Raw genomic sequence first — 15,506 nt, 5'->3', positions numbered from 1 at the left:
CATATAACATATCATCTATAAGGAAAAGTGCACGTCTGATTCTTTGGTCATTACAGGGGTTTTTGTTATGATTTTGGGTTTTTTTTTAAGTCACACGCTGTTAGGGCTTACTCATAACTTTGAATACTGGTACTTTTTGACAGTACTGTACAACTATGAACATTCAATATTTTCGATTGAAATGTTCTAGTGTTGTTTTATTTCGTTTTTTTTTTTTCCTTTTTCTTTTAGAGAGGGTTTGTTCGTATTTTCTTGCCTGAAATAGATCACATTCTTGCTGCAAAAACAGACCATCATATACATTAGTGTACGATTCTATATAACACTTCTAAAATTCAACTACTGTACGTGTATGTTGTAATGACACTACTTGTATATGTAGTATATCAATGTGCTGTGATAATGTACTGTGTTAAATGAAGAACTGAACAAATGTGTGTACTAGTATTACTTCTTTAATATTAATCTGTGATGACATTAGCAGACACTTATCTTGAAGTGTGAATATTATGCCTTCAATAATCATACACATACTATTGTACAATATCATGTGTGTAAAAGTGTGTAACATGAACCAGGTCTGTACATAATTTACCTCCACGTAGGGAAGTGTGTATATTAGTTATTTTCAAATACATGTAGCATTCATCCTGTTAGTCAACATCCATTGGCATGGGAACCTTTAAACTTGTAGACACATTCATCTCATGTGTATATAATCATTGATTTGGTAATAAAGTCGGCTTCTACAAAATTAATCTTGCTATATCATGTTTGCAGTAATTTTGCTGTCTCATGTTCGTGATTATGGTATTTTCATGCTAGCAGCCTTTTTCAAAACAGCAAGGCAAAAGTCTGTGGCATACTCTTACACCCTTAATGTATGTGCACGTGTGAATACAATGTATCATATGAGTAGATCCCACTCTAAGTGGTTTAAAATTTGCACATTTCACATTCATGCCAGCACGTCACATGTATCCCCCCATGGTCATGGATAATCACACAGGCCATTCTCCCTTACATGGGTTAAATCATCATCTGCCATCTTAAAAAGTATTGGCATTCTCCATGCACTCTTTGTTGAAATGTATATATGCACTGCACAAGGTATGCATATATAGAGTGCAATGATCTACACCAAGTTTGGGGATCTCATGTACGACAAAACTTCCTACAATATCAGTCGGCAATTCAAGCAAACACGACCAGACATCTTGGAAACTTCTGTACAAAAGTGCACGTAAAGTTTACTAGGCCACACTTACAGAAAAAAAAGAAGAAAAACTGTACACGTACATACTACAACAGAAGCTGGATACAAGTGTAAATACATTGTATCGCATTCAAACACTCCAAGTATTTTGAGAGAGGTTAAAAATATGTGGAAATATCATGGAATAAACATATTTCACAGATATGATCAAAAATATGTTCCTAAATGGGTCATATGCAGTTAATACGTATTGTACCAAGGTAGCTGAAAGTTTGAATGTCAACAGATCATCATTGACAATGCACAGAGTGGAAATTTCTGGTCTCATGAAGCAGGGAAGTGACAAATTTCTGTGATACAGAGTAAGTTTACAATCTGTCAACTACATATGGATTTAAAGGGGACCTCCGGATGATTTTCAGACTTTTACATTTTAACAACTATAAATTAGTTAAACTGAGTACAGAGTTTCAGAATTTATAGTGATTGGGATGAGGAATGAGAATGTTTTCAAAATTTATAACAAATTGCAATGAACAAGGATGATGACATGGCAGCCTCACCATAAGAATGTAGAAGTTGGGGCTCAAGGAAGCAGAACAAAAGAAGAAGGCATGCATAGATTTTTCACAGGTGAACTTGTTGAACATGTGGTATTGTAATGGAATTACACTGCTACATTTCTGAAATATATGAGGCTCCGATGTCATCAACACTGTTCAGTGTAATTTGTTTAAGATTTTAAATTCATTGGTTTCTCTGCTCAAGGACCCACAATAAATTCCACGAATCTATACACGGAGCTGTCGATTTATGTACTGCATGATGTGAAATTATGAAAATCGTCCGGAATGCCCCTTTAATACTGATATAGCACCCAGTGTCTGTTGTATAAAAGATTGAGATGCAATCCATCATGACCCTAAACAAAAGGCCCTCGGGGCTGCTCTGAACCAGAAATCATATCAATGTTAAATACTGGCAAAAATTGGGCTATGCAGGGAAGCTTCACACAGTGTACACTGAAAATGAAATATGGTTTTTATATAACTGCAATTCATTTATATGCTGATGTGTCCGGGGCTTACAGGTCTGCCAACATTCCTACATCCAAATCAGGGAGATTCCACGCAGAAATTGGGGAGATATCTGTGTCTTACATGCATTCAAATGGGCGAAAATAATTCCCAAATCAGGGAGATTTCAATATTCTCTTGACATTTTCAGGGAGACTTGGCAGCTCTGGGCTTATGCGCCACTGCTATGAAATTAAAACTCGCAGAAAGAGAGTCGTAGAGAGACCTGGGTTTGCATTTCTCATCACAATATCCACTGCAATTAATTATTTTGCTAAGCACGCAGCGTAGAAATAACATGGAATTTGAAAAAACAAACAAAATAAAACAAAGCAAGGTACCTGCATGCCCTCTTGAGCTGTGCAAATACACCACATACCTAATACACAAATCCCCAAGCTTTCTTTACCAAATGAAAAGATAATAAATCATAACATATAACCAAAATTAAACTAACAAAACATTTGGACATACAACACTAACATTAACATTAACAAGTTTGTTACTTCATCCTGCTGTACATGAAGCATCCACACTTATCCTTTGTTTATAAGGTCATAATGTAAACTTGTTACTCAAGTTGGAGAAGTACGGAGGGGAGGCAACATCTCAATGTGCTTGCGATCTATCAAAAGCACTGGTCTTCCTTACAGTATGAAAACAGGTCGATATTCTCCTATTCCATGCGAGGCAACATATTACATACTTTCAGTAAGCTACTTTCACAAAAGAACACCCAAAGCCTTGGTTAATCTAGGTAAAAATTATTTACAAATATCTGAGAGGACCAGGATATCATACATTGTAGTACTCTAAGAAAACTTTCGGGTAAGATTCCAACATAACCTACAGCATGATTTATAATGAAACTTTTGTTCTCTTGAATGATTAGTTTGTGCAAAAAAGTAGGCATGAAAATCTGTCTTTTTCAACTTCTCTAATATTCAATGAATGGCAATTGTGTCCATTTTTTCATTCAGAGACAGATTAGTTCAACAAATGCCAATCACACAGAAAGACCCATATAATGCTTGGAGAATTTGGGGGAAAATAAAAAGAACCAAAAACTGAGAATTTGATGGTGGAATACAGGAAAGGATCATCTGATGCTATGCTGCTACCTGGACATTCTGTATGAGCGTGATGTTGTCACCTTTCAGAAGAATCCGACCTAGAGAGCAAGAAATCAGACAATACCAAGGTGTAAGAGGTTGCTGGTGAACAACTGTCATAGAAGAACATAAACTCAATTACATGCTTGGAACTCTAGACACTGAGAACTCAACGATTGAAACTACTGTACATCACATACTCTCACCCGTTCTAAGAGCATGATCATTTGCCATCATTTGGTGTGGCACATCACAGGTTGTTTCATTCTCACTTTCTAACTTCATAAAGCAACCAATACTACATGATCAGCAGAAAATGGTGTTAATATGACACACCAGTCAATCAGACACTCGTGATTTCTCACTGAGAAACAAAAAAGTCATGGAATCCACCACTAAAGCTTACACAAAAACTTAAATAGAATGAAAGACAAGAATTACAGCAAGTTCTAACAATCTATCAGAATCACTATTACTCAAATATGCATGTATTTCTCTCACTGTGCTTAAGTCGTTCTATTTTGAAGGAAAAGGGAAATATCAATATCGAGCCTTACCAATGGGCTTCCTGGTTTTGTTTTTCCTGTGAACCTCCTCTGCATCATCCAGCACAACGTTCATGTACTCGTCAAACCCCTGTAATACGAAGGAAAGACAGAAACGTGAGCCCTTTCAAAATTTGAAAGGCATAAATGCTAAAATATTGGCTAGCTGATGGTAACCATGCCAACAGTTTCTATCTCCTCTTTAAATAACTGTTTCAGAGGATCATCTTAATTTGAGGTGCTCTGAATTCTTACAACCTATTATTTCATTTTCTGATTTAATCCTTTAATGGACACATTTTGGGCAAGTTTGCATCATTCAAATAGTTGTGGTGACTGAAAAATGTCAGCATCATTTGCATTTTGCATTTCAAAGCATTTATTCATTCTTTGGCAATCAAGAGACCACAGAGGTTTAAATCAAAACAATAATGAACACACAACCCCAAAAAGCTGATGTCTGATTTTTTGTCCAACTTTCCCTGTTAAAAAAGGAAAAGGAAAGAGAGCAGCAATCACATGTGAACTTTAGCTGCTAGTCAGGATACTTGCATATTGTGCCATTATTACCCCCCCCCCCCCAAAAAAAAAAAAAAAGAAAGAAAGGAAGACGAAAGGCAATAATCTGTGTTATGGACAAAATTAATGAATCAAAATATGATGTTGCACACACTCATGTTTCCTTTAGTTACACACTGTATACAATTTCAACTTCAGTGTAAATTGTTGAGCCATCCATTACAATCTATTGTGAGCTCTCAGAACACATTTTCAATAATTTATCACCCAATTAGGGATAGCTATATGGTGGTCATAATAGGGGACAGGATTTTGACTCTATGGTGATACAATCAAATAGGCACTTCATACAGAATACCGGTAAGCTCTTTTCTGAAGAAAAACAAAGCAAAAACAGAAAGAAGACAAAAGCCGCAAAGTGTTTAGTCTGTGAAAGTCGACAGAACCAGAAATTACATTGGTTTAAATAAGTAACTGATTGACTACCAGAAAACAGCAGTCTTTTTTTTAACGCATCGCAAAACTTCCTCCTGTGTATTTTTATATGCAGAAATATGTCATGACAGAAGAAATTACATAATTTGAACTTCAGCAGACAATCCTTTCCAAAAAAGGGGGGAAAATAAAAAATCAAGGATTTCTCACTTGTGATCTAGAAATTAAGATTTTTGTTCAAATAAAATCTACACACACAGAGACACACACACGTGACATACACACTGTACATTACACACACATATGTACTTACAATAATGTGGCCTTCTATTCTCAGATTGGACTGGTCATACAGCCAGATTTGTACTCTTGATCTCTGCAAACAAAAATGAGGAGCATAACATTTAGAATACATAGTTGTGCAAGCTTATACGGTATGACTTGGGTGCCATTCATGGACTTGCTCTGACTGACTACTATGACAGATGGGATCTCTAACATACATCTACTGGCATCTGCACTTGACATTTCCTCTTCATACGACTCTTAAAAATCTATTCAAAATACATGTACTATAACAAGTTTATTTTCTCGGTTTGTATGCTTTGCTTTCTTTTTTTTTTTTTTTTTTTTTAAATCAAGCATGATCTTTGGAATTGCTCAGAAGCTTGAGAGTACACTATGGAATATGGACAAATACATTAGAGGTTAATTTCAACAATAAGAAACAGAACACATGTTGTAAGTCTGGCTATAGAAGTTCTGAAAGTGCATTGTATGCATGTGAGTATACGTGTTCATGTAAATCTATATAAACTTTGCCATACTACCAGTACCAGGCTACCAGCTGTGACTGGTTATTTTGACTTTTGAGGATAAGTTAGGTTTACATAAGTTCATCTTAATATACACAGGGATTCATGAGAAAATGCAGCAATATTAGTACAACATACAAGTCCTGTATCAGTGAAAATTTGAGGAAAATCAGATAATCTGACTGTGAAGTTTATCATGAACTGAAATTACAGGGCTGTGATCACTGGATGAGAAAACTACTACAGCTTGTGATGTCACATGCGTAGAATAATATAAAGAAAATAGAGAAACATATTTTCACTTTTTTCACAATAAAAGAGCACCCGACTTGTTTCATTCAGAAGGCAGTGGGAACAATATTACCCTTTTATATGTCTGCATCAAGTCAAGGAAATGTGTACTATTTAACAAAACGAAATTATGTGGAATTCTCTTTATACACTGTACTTTCCTCATATGGTTTTATGCATATGATATCACAAACTGTAGTAGTCTTCTCATCCAGCGGTGACTGTAAGTAGTAACATTAAAAATACATAATTTTTTGGAAGAGAATGTCCACTTTCCCTAAAACTTTCACCGATAATGTGTTCTACTGATATTGCTGCATTTACTCAATAGATCCACATGTATATTAAGGTGAACTTGTCCTATTAATTAAACATGTAAAGCAAATGGTGATATTCTCTTGCAACCTGTGAAATCACATATATACAGTGTACACAGTATGTCGAGGCTCCATTAAATTCTACAGAATATCTACATCATCTCTTTTTTTTCTGAATACTTACGTTTTGAAGATATCTGAAAATGAGGTTCTGACATCAAAGAAAGTATATAGTCAAGGAAAATAATGATAAATAGTGAAAGTCATACATTCATATACAGTATGTATGTCAGGAAAATCCGTAGAATGGAATACATTTTTATATCTATATATATGAGTACAAATGTACGTGGAACTTATGGAACTTTGCAGTAACTCCTGCTTCTGTTCTACAGCACTATACGTATGCGAGACTTAGTACAATAAATTCTTTTTGCTTGAAAAACACCTGGAAATCCCAAAGGAAGCCTCTCAAGCCAGTAAGTTTGCAAGATACTACGTAGTAAATGACATGTGTGTACAAGTGACCTTGATCATCTCGATTGTTATTGCATTTTGGAGGTCAATTTGAGTAGATGGGAGAGAGTAAGAGTGACTTTCTACTCCCGATCGCTGCACACACGTAAATGAACGATCGAACAAAGTTTTTGGGGGCCTAGAAAGTACATTATTGTATGCGTGATTGATGCAGCAGCGGGGCTGATTTCTGCAGCATAGCATCTTTCGTCCCAACTGCCACCAGCCCAAACACTGACTCCTTCTAATGCATATTGATATGGCCAATGTGCAAAGTGCCATGCAAAGGTCGTTTCAAAAATGGAGGAAGGAACAGTTGGAATAGAGATGAACTCGTAGAAAAACATCTTTTCAGGATCATGGGATCAGTCTGGAAATGGGCAAGTGTACGACGGGTATGAATTAGATAAAAAACATATATATGTTTGAAATATAAAAGTAACCTTTTGCTGGCGAAAGGGCACTTTTAGAGGTGCTTAAATTTGTGTTTCTCTTTTCATTGTAAAGAGACACCACTCTGTTGTGTACAAAGGAGCGTTCCAGGGTTACTTTTGTCCTTCCTTCTTTCGTTCTTTTTCTTTTCTTTCCTTCGAACGTTCTGGCAAAATCCTGAAATCGGCCCCACCGCAGCGTGCGTGCATCCATGCATTAGCAAGCAAGGTTAGGTTAGAGTTAGGGTTTGGTTTGGGTTAGGGTTGTATTTAAGGTTATATCAGTCGAGGGACATAATAGGAAGTCCTTTCAATAATAGAAGGAAGAAAGAAAAGAAGGAACTAAGGAAAAAATTGAAAGAAGAAAGGACGAAAGATGCTATGCCATGGAAATTTTGGAGGTGACTCTGGCACTTTCCTGTGGTGAACGAGTGTGTCAGTATGTGAAACGATGTGATATGTGTATGTTGTGACAGTAGAATTTGCTGGCTTGTGATAAGTGAGAAGTGTCCGGATTTTGGAAGCCGTCCGAAAAATGGGGGTTTTACTCTACAGCAAGAGTAGCTCGCCAGCTGTTAGTGCATGGTGGTTCATTAAATATCACCTTGGCGTACGGGGAATGAGATACCAATAATATACACTTGTAGGGCCGTTAAGTTAGCCCATGCGCCAGCACGGCGTCAGACGAGCTCTGATACACCAGTCTACTAAAGACCCTCGAACACGGACACACAACAACAAAACTGTTGAAAATTTCTACATTCTTATCACAAATTTTATGAATCACTCACGTGAATTGAAATGCTTGGACAATGAGCATAGTATATCAGTCCATAGTTAGCCCTCACGCAACATACACTGAGCAAAAAGTCAAATTTTAAACTGGAATGCTGATTATCGCTGGGCGATTCAAAATAAATCTTTCCCAGCTTTGAACGATGCAAATTGTGCCGACAGAGTTTGTACTGCCCGTACAGATGACAGCGCCCCCTTTGCCCACCATTTTGCAGTGCTGCGCCGACATTTTGAATTATGTCTGCTGTTTACAATTTCTGCAGCGTATATGATTAAAAAAGGCTTCATTTTCGGTAAGTTGTGAAATCTGTATGTCAATATCGATAGCCAAAGATGGAAGCTAAATAGGCAAAGTTTTCATCCTACATACTAAGTTCGAGTAACAAATATGGTGTAGTAAATTCAGAATACTAGCAGTGTCGGCGCCCCGGAATTTAAAGATTGCATGGCCTCCAGCAGTAGGTACAGTCCTGTCGCGACACTTGTGTACAGCAACAGGGCTGTGTATGGTTACGTACTTGTAAAGTGCATGATTGCCAGACTTTGAGCTGGTGATGAATTGCACGGATTGTCCCTCGACTAATCGTAATGTAATATTTTTTAGGCAGTGTATACAACCACACGCGTGTGTCTTTACCATCCAGCCACACGAGAGTGGTTAGGTTGTAGCCATGGCCCGAGTCTCTGGATACAGCCACACTCGTGTGTATTCAAATGTACATATCCACACACACGGAGCTTTATACTGTATTGCGTAGCGGGGAACACGCTGTGTGAAAGTGTGTGGCCACATCAACACGCGATATGATGTACCACAGCAAAGCGATGAACCTACCTCCTAGATTAACCTCATTTAATATTATCTCGCCATCTACACAAATTTACTTTTTTTCATTTTAAACTTTATTCTCATTTTCTTAATTTGATAAGATGAATTTAAAATAAATAGCAAAGTTCCAATTGATTTTGGACTTTTATTTACGATTGATCATGCATGGCGTCGTTATTGAGACTTCACCTTCGTTCGTTCGGGTACTCGCAAATCGTGCACCTAGCGTACACAGGCAGCCGGCGCGTGGGTCCCTGCTGGGGCGGCCTGCTGGGGCGGGCGCGGATGGCACAACTGCGCTGGCTAGGCTGCAGCTGCGCCGAGCGATCGCTAGCATCCGAAGTCACGATGTAGGACCCACCACCAGCTGCAGTCTAGCGATGTCAATTCGAAGTCCCCCAATTTAGCGGCAGTTGTAACTTTGCTATTAATGCTTAACCCATCGTATCAAGCAAACACGATGAGAATGGAGCTAAAAAAAAAAAAAAAAAATTGTAAGAAAACAATATCAGAAGGTATGAAAATGAGGTTACTTTCATCGCTTTGCCAATAAGCTGGTTGTGTGGTGTTCATGTGCTTGACACGCACGCACAGCGATTATCTTCTCCGTGTGTGTAACATGTAGATACACACGAGTGTGGCTGTATCCAGCGACTTGCAGAGACTCCAACTCTCCCGTTTTCGACGGGATATCTCCCGCCGAAAGCCCATTTTTGCAAAATCTCCCGTCCTCCCGTTTGAGATTTAATTTCTCCCACCCTGGCTCTTTGTCTCCCGTTGGAAAGGATTTCTTACTTATTTCTATCGTGTGTTGAAAAAATAAGCCTTAGATAGCACACGAGAGTATCTAGAACCCTGGGAACTTCGCGCTTTGCACACATCAAGTTGGAGTCTCCCGTTTGCTAGGGGTTTCAGGCGGGAGAATCTCCAGATCAGAAGGTGCTTTTGGTTGGAGTCTCTGGACTTGGGCCATAGCTACAACCTAACCACACTCGTGTGGCTGGATGGTAAAGACACACGCGTGTGGTTGTATACACTGCCTATTTTTTATTATGTAGGTATATCGTAGAGATACATCTAACCAGCTAACGTTACAACCCTAGCCTATACGCCTACCTACAGGTGTACACTAGACCGTAGATGGTTAACTGCGACCAGCCCCAACACGCAGTGTTGGGGCTGAAACATTCTGTTTCAGCCCCATTTTTTTGAGTTTCCATTTCTATTGGAAACTCAAAACCAGCCCCAACACGCAGTGTTGGGGCTGCGCATTGTAGCAGATATGATCATGACAGGCGAAGTATAGCGCCTAAATATCAATATATTATCGCAAAAATTCTGTAATATGAAGACTTACAGGTGAAGTTATAATGCTGAAGACTGACTGCGTTCAATTTTTGGTCCTGCCAATATTCCATTTCTGCTCGAATTGATGAGTTAAATACGACTCGGTCGAAAAGACCTTGGGAGAACGACATCTTATACAGTCAATGGATTTGAAACTTGTGCGCATGCGCTGGCCGTCAATTCATCTGTACAGCTGTAGCTTTATGGCAAGGCCGTATCATACTGTTGTGGCAAACCCTCTCGCTGTATATTGCGTTGCTTTTTGGGTGGGTACGCGCGCGCAGGCCTTGTCAGAAGGCTAAAAGCATTGCGACTCCGCCCAGCACATGAATATTTACGTGCGCAGTGTACTGCATACTGATTTCGAAAATGGTGAATGGGATGTGGAGCTAGGAGATGGACCTGTAAAAAAAACGTTTTTTCAAGATCATTGGACCAGTGTGAACAAGAACAAGGTGAACGTATGGTAGGAATTAGATAAGAATCTTATGTATACTATAAAAGTAAGTTTTTTTCTAGTGAAATTCGAAACTTACGGAGGCGCGAAAATCTGTGACAGACTGTGTATGTTTTTCAAGCTTACCGATATAGCACTCTATTGACTCAGGACGCTCCCACAGTGTGTAACTGTGTACACGCAGCGCGTTAGTAGACGATTAACCCCGGGACGCTCCGTGTACACAGTTACACACTGTGGGAGCGTCCTGAGTCAATAGAGTGCTATATCGGTAAGCTTGAAAAACATACACAGTCTGTCACAGATTTTCGCGCCTCCGTAAGTTTCGAATTTCACTAGAAAAAAACTTGCTTTTATAGTATACATAAGATTCTTATCTAATTCCTACCATACGTTCACCTTTTTCTTGTTCACACTGGTCCAATGATCTTGAAAAAACGTTTTTTTTTACAGGTCCATCTCCTAGCTCCCCCATCCCATTCACCATTTTCGAAATCAGTATGCAGTACACTGCGCACGTAAATATTCATGTGCTGGGCGGAGTCGCAATGCTTTTAGCCTTCTGACAAGGCCTGCGCGCGCGTACCCACCCAGAAAGCAACGCAATACACAGCGAGAGGGTTTGCCACAACAGTATGATACGGCCTTGCCATAAAGCTACAGCTGTACAGATGAATTGACGGCCAGCGCATGCGCACAAGTTTCAAATCCATTGACTGTATAAGATGTCGTTCTCCCAAGTTCCTTTCGACCGAGTCGTATTTAACTCATCAATTCGAGCAGAAATGGAATATTGGCAGGACCAAAAGTTGCACGCAGTCAGTCTTCAACATTATAACTTCACCTGTAAGTCTTCATATTACAGAATTTTTGCGATAATATATTGATATTTAGGCGCTATACTTCGCCTGTCATGATCATATCTGCTACAATGCGCAGTGTTGGGGCTGGTCGCAGTTAGTAGACGGTATGCTTGCTAACGACAACGTGCATGAACACACGCACCCTGTGGTTTCCCTAGCCCCGGAGACCCGCCGTTCTGCGGCGGGGTCCTGGCGGCTACCCCGCAGTTTCGTGCAAGTGAGAATCACGAACAACTCCCTATTGCCACATATACGGCAACTTCACAAATAAACCATAGCTAAATGTCCATCATAAACACAGTGACAATATAAAATGAAATATACACTACCCCATTGCCTTGGTCCTTCTCACCAATTTATCTGGAAACTGCATAATTTTCCACATTTTTTAGGAGTAGGCGGTCTGCCCTAGTGGAGAGCTTTGCTGCTATTTTGAACGTGTTTATCCATCAGTACGCATCTACGCATGCGTAAACAATGACGTCAACGTTACGGACGCAAAAGGATATGAATAATGCATCATCGCACGGTGAATATGCATCATGTAGCGAGTAATACAGCTGTCAATGCACTGCACTGAATGCATTGTGTGCGCATGTGCAAGTGATTGTGAGTTTTAGTGAGCATCGGTGAGCTGAAGATATTTGCCTTATAAGACAGCATTTTCTGCATCATAAGCAATGAAATGCATCAAACAGTCGCCGATAAGAATCATTTAGGTTTAGTCCACCCATGTAAGTATTGCCAGTAGTTTTTGTTGAAAACTTAAGGAAATACAGCGCCGGAACGGCACCCGTTTGGTACAACATTAGAATATCGAGGCCAAAACGGCGCAGCCCCAACACTGTACGTTGTACGTTGGGGCTGCTGGTCGCAGTTATGGTTTCCCCAACGCTATAATGTGTAGGGTAGACCATCTAACGTCTATAACCATCTAACATCTATAACGTTTTTACCAATTAGCTATATAGATTCTACATACGATACTGCCGCATGTTCTTTCAACTGAACTGACAACTGCAACTGCGAGCTGTGCGGGGGGCGACATTAGCACAGTCCCACACAAGTAAATGTACGTAAGCACTTGAAACAAAAGATGATGCTGAAGTCCACACTTCAACTATTTTAGATCTCGTTCTACCTTACAAAAGACATATAAGGAGATTAGCGGGAAAGGATACAATTGGCTGAACCATCACTTTCTGCACTTTTTGTCCTTTGTATGCCATCGTTGCCAACTTCTTTGATGTCAACCTCAATGGAAAAGTCGGAGTCTTCAGCTCTTCGTTTTGTGAACAAGTATCAAATCGTTGTCACGCCGTCAGTGTTATGTACGTGCATATGCAACAACATACAATCGCGCTACGTACGGACGTACGACGACGGCGTCGGCACGCTGCCCACGTCCTACCGTGTACTACAGCATTACTCCGTGAAGGCGCCACATGTGCTCATTCGACGTGCGCGCAGGCGTACGCGTAGTACTTGTGGTAATTAAGCGTTCACGATTTTAGACTATTAGTACTACACTGTAGTATGCATTCTCAGATCAGTGCATTCTGAGCAAAGAGGTTCTATGAATCTCCTTGCTGAGTCAGAACAGGGAGGTGCAACACCTCCCTGGTCAGAACAGCAACCAGAGTAAATCGCATAGAAGCAGGTCATTTTGTTAGAAGGTGCACCAAGTCGGGGGGTGGGGGTTGAAGGGGGAGGGGAGGAAACAATAGACCCTTATTTAAAGGCATTATTCATCATTTGCAAGTGAAACAAAACCCCAGCTTCAATAGTGCTTCAAAATAGTTCTAAAATGTGAGTTAGGGATAAAAACAACCAATGTAAAAATGTTACTCAGTAGGCCTATACGAAATTTGAACAATAGTTATTTATTTCTAGAATAAACCGTCTTCATCAGTTATGGTTTATTGAGAAAAGTTGTACATTGCTATATCTCTTTATATTCAAGGCTTTATTGTAAGAATTATACAACCAGCAAAAAAAAAAGTAAACACTTTTTAAAGTTTACATTTCTAATAGAATTTCTGACTAAATTTTAATGTATCATATACCATATGAAAGGTAATTTAATTGGCTATCAACTTGCTAAGTTAATAAAAAGGAAACTTTAGGCATGAGTGAACACCTTTGTTTTTCTCTTCCAAAGCACAAAAGTAAAAATTGCAAAGATGAACAAGTTGTCATTCATGCGTAAGTGCTCTTCCATGTAACAATAAGAACAAAAGACAAATTTAACGCAGTAAAAAACATGAATTCAGTTGCAAAAATACACCTATAATCTCTATAATATCTTTGAAGCCCAAAAGATCAATAAAGGCTGAAAATAATGGAGGAAAATTAAGAATTTTCGGTCAAATATAAATTCAAATGAAATGAGAGAAGAAGCAATATTAACAAAATTGGTAGGATTTTTAATCGATTTCTCAAATTAGGAAAATTGTATTTGGTTCTTGAATTTGTCTCATTAATTCTTAAATTACTGACTTGAATGAATGAAATAAAGATATTTGTTCATTTAATCATCTTTGTAGGACCTACCCTTAGTCCCTATGTCATTTGAAATTTGAGTTGACAGAAAATTCTTATTTTCCCCCGTAAGTTTTCCATTTCTGTTTTGTTTGAGGTTATATAGAGAAAAAGAGAATGAAAACTTATTTTTGCTATTTCATTCATGTCTCTCATTGTGTTAAACTGGTCTTTTGTTTGTTAATGAAAGACACGTCGATTTTTGCAATTTTTACTTTTGTGTCTTGGAGGATAAAAACAAATGTGTTCACTCATGCGTAAAGTTTTGCTATATATAGGGCCTAATGACCTAATATTCATAGGTTGGTATCCAATCAAATTACTTTTAATATGGTATATAATACATTGATTTTCATCAAAATCTTCTATGAAAATTATGAACTCAAAAAAGTGTTTACTTTCTTCTTTTTTTTTTTTTTTGCTGAGTGTATATGGTAGGATGTTTTGTGATACCGCAACTCTGACCTACACACATTATTATGCATCAAAATTCGAACATCTTTTAAATCACTGCTCCCAAAGGTAAACTGTAGGCCCACCTTTCAGGAATTGTAAAAAACAAACAAACAAACAAACAAAAACAAAAAAAAAAAAACAACTTCTAGAACCAGAAGTGATAGAGAGATTTCCCATCGTAGTCATAATGAACAGCCATATATTCACAAGTCATATGAGATGGTGATGCCGTTAAAGCCTTGATTCCCTCTCCTGCATAAATCTTCACTGTTTTGTTTTTTGTTTTTTGTTTTTTGTTCTTTGTTGATGTGAATAGACCGGTTCTGCAATGCATTCAGATTTTGACATGCTTTGTTCACAAAAGTTGCCCCTAGCTACCACAAGGCTCGCCTTACCTAGCCTAGGCGTTTTCACATCAGCCCGATAAAAATCCAAGCTCGAGAAAATAATTTTTCGCGATTGCAAGTTAGCGCGCTATTTCATTTCTTATTCACATCAGCCCGAAGAGAATCAGCCCGAATTTTTGTCGAGCTAATTCGACAGCTGAGTATGTGCAAACAGCATCAGTAATGTGTGTGCCCTCTCAAAAATGGCCTCATGCTTTGTGTGCAGTTTGCCTCGGTCGATCGGGTCACACACGCTAGGAATGATGGAATTCATCGCGCAAATTTCTCGAGTCGTTTTCACATTATCCAATAGCGAACTACTATCCCGCTATTTTAGAAATTTCCCGAGTTGGAGTCGAGAAATTTTCTCGATCAGAGCGATACAATTAGCGCGCAAATTTGTGTTCACATTATCAAATAGCGCGCTATCCCGCTATCGGGAAAATTTCCCAAGTCAGAAGATAGCGCGCTATCTCCAAACATCGGGCTGATGTGAAAACGCCTAGTATCAAATAGCGCGCTACTATCCCGCTATTTCAGAAATCTCCCGAGTTGGACT

General features: G+C 38.8%; 1 protein-coding gene across 1 annotated transcript; it reads right to left on the bottom strand.

The window, feature by feature from the left end:
* Nucleotides 1-1,215: 1,215 nt before the first annotated feature.
* Nucleotides 1,216-12,902, bottom strand: LOC140228541 (small nuclear ribonucleoprotein E-like). The gene is made up of 5 exons (XM_072308774.1): nucleotides 12,746-12,902; nucleotides 6,511-6,537; nucleotides 5,217-5,279; nucleotides 3,962-4,040; nucleotides 1,216-3,463 (listed from the first exon to the last, which is right to left on the bottom strand). Exons 1-5 carry the CDS (start codon nucleotides 12,791-12,793, stop codon nucleotides 3,402-3,404), a joined length of 279 nt encoding a protein of 92 aa, XP_072164875.1. The 5' UTR covers nucleotides 12,794-12,902; the 3' UTR covers nucleotides 1,216-3,401.
* Nucleotides 12,903-15,506: the final 2,604 nt, after the last annotated feature.

The sequence above is a fragment of the Diadema setosum genome, chromosome 5, assembly GCF_964275005.1.
Source record: "Diadema setosum chromosome 5, eeDiaSeto1, whole genome shotgun sequence".
Lineage (NCBI taxonomy): Eukaryota > Metazoa > Echinodermata > Echinoidea > Diadematoida > Diadematidae > Diadema > Diadema setosum.
Note: the sequence above shows the minus strand (reverse complement) of the source record. Positions and strands in the feature narration are given on the sequence as shown.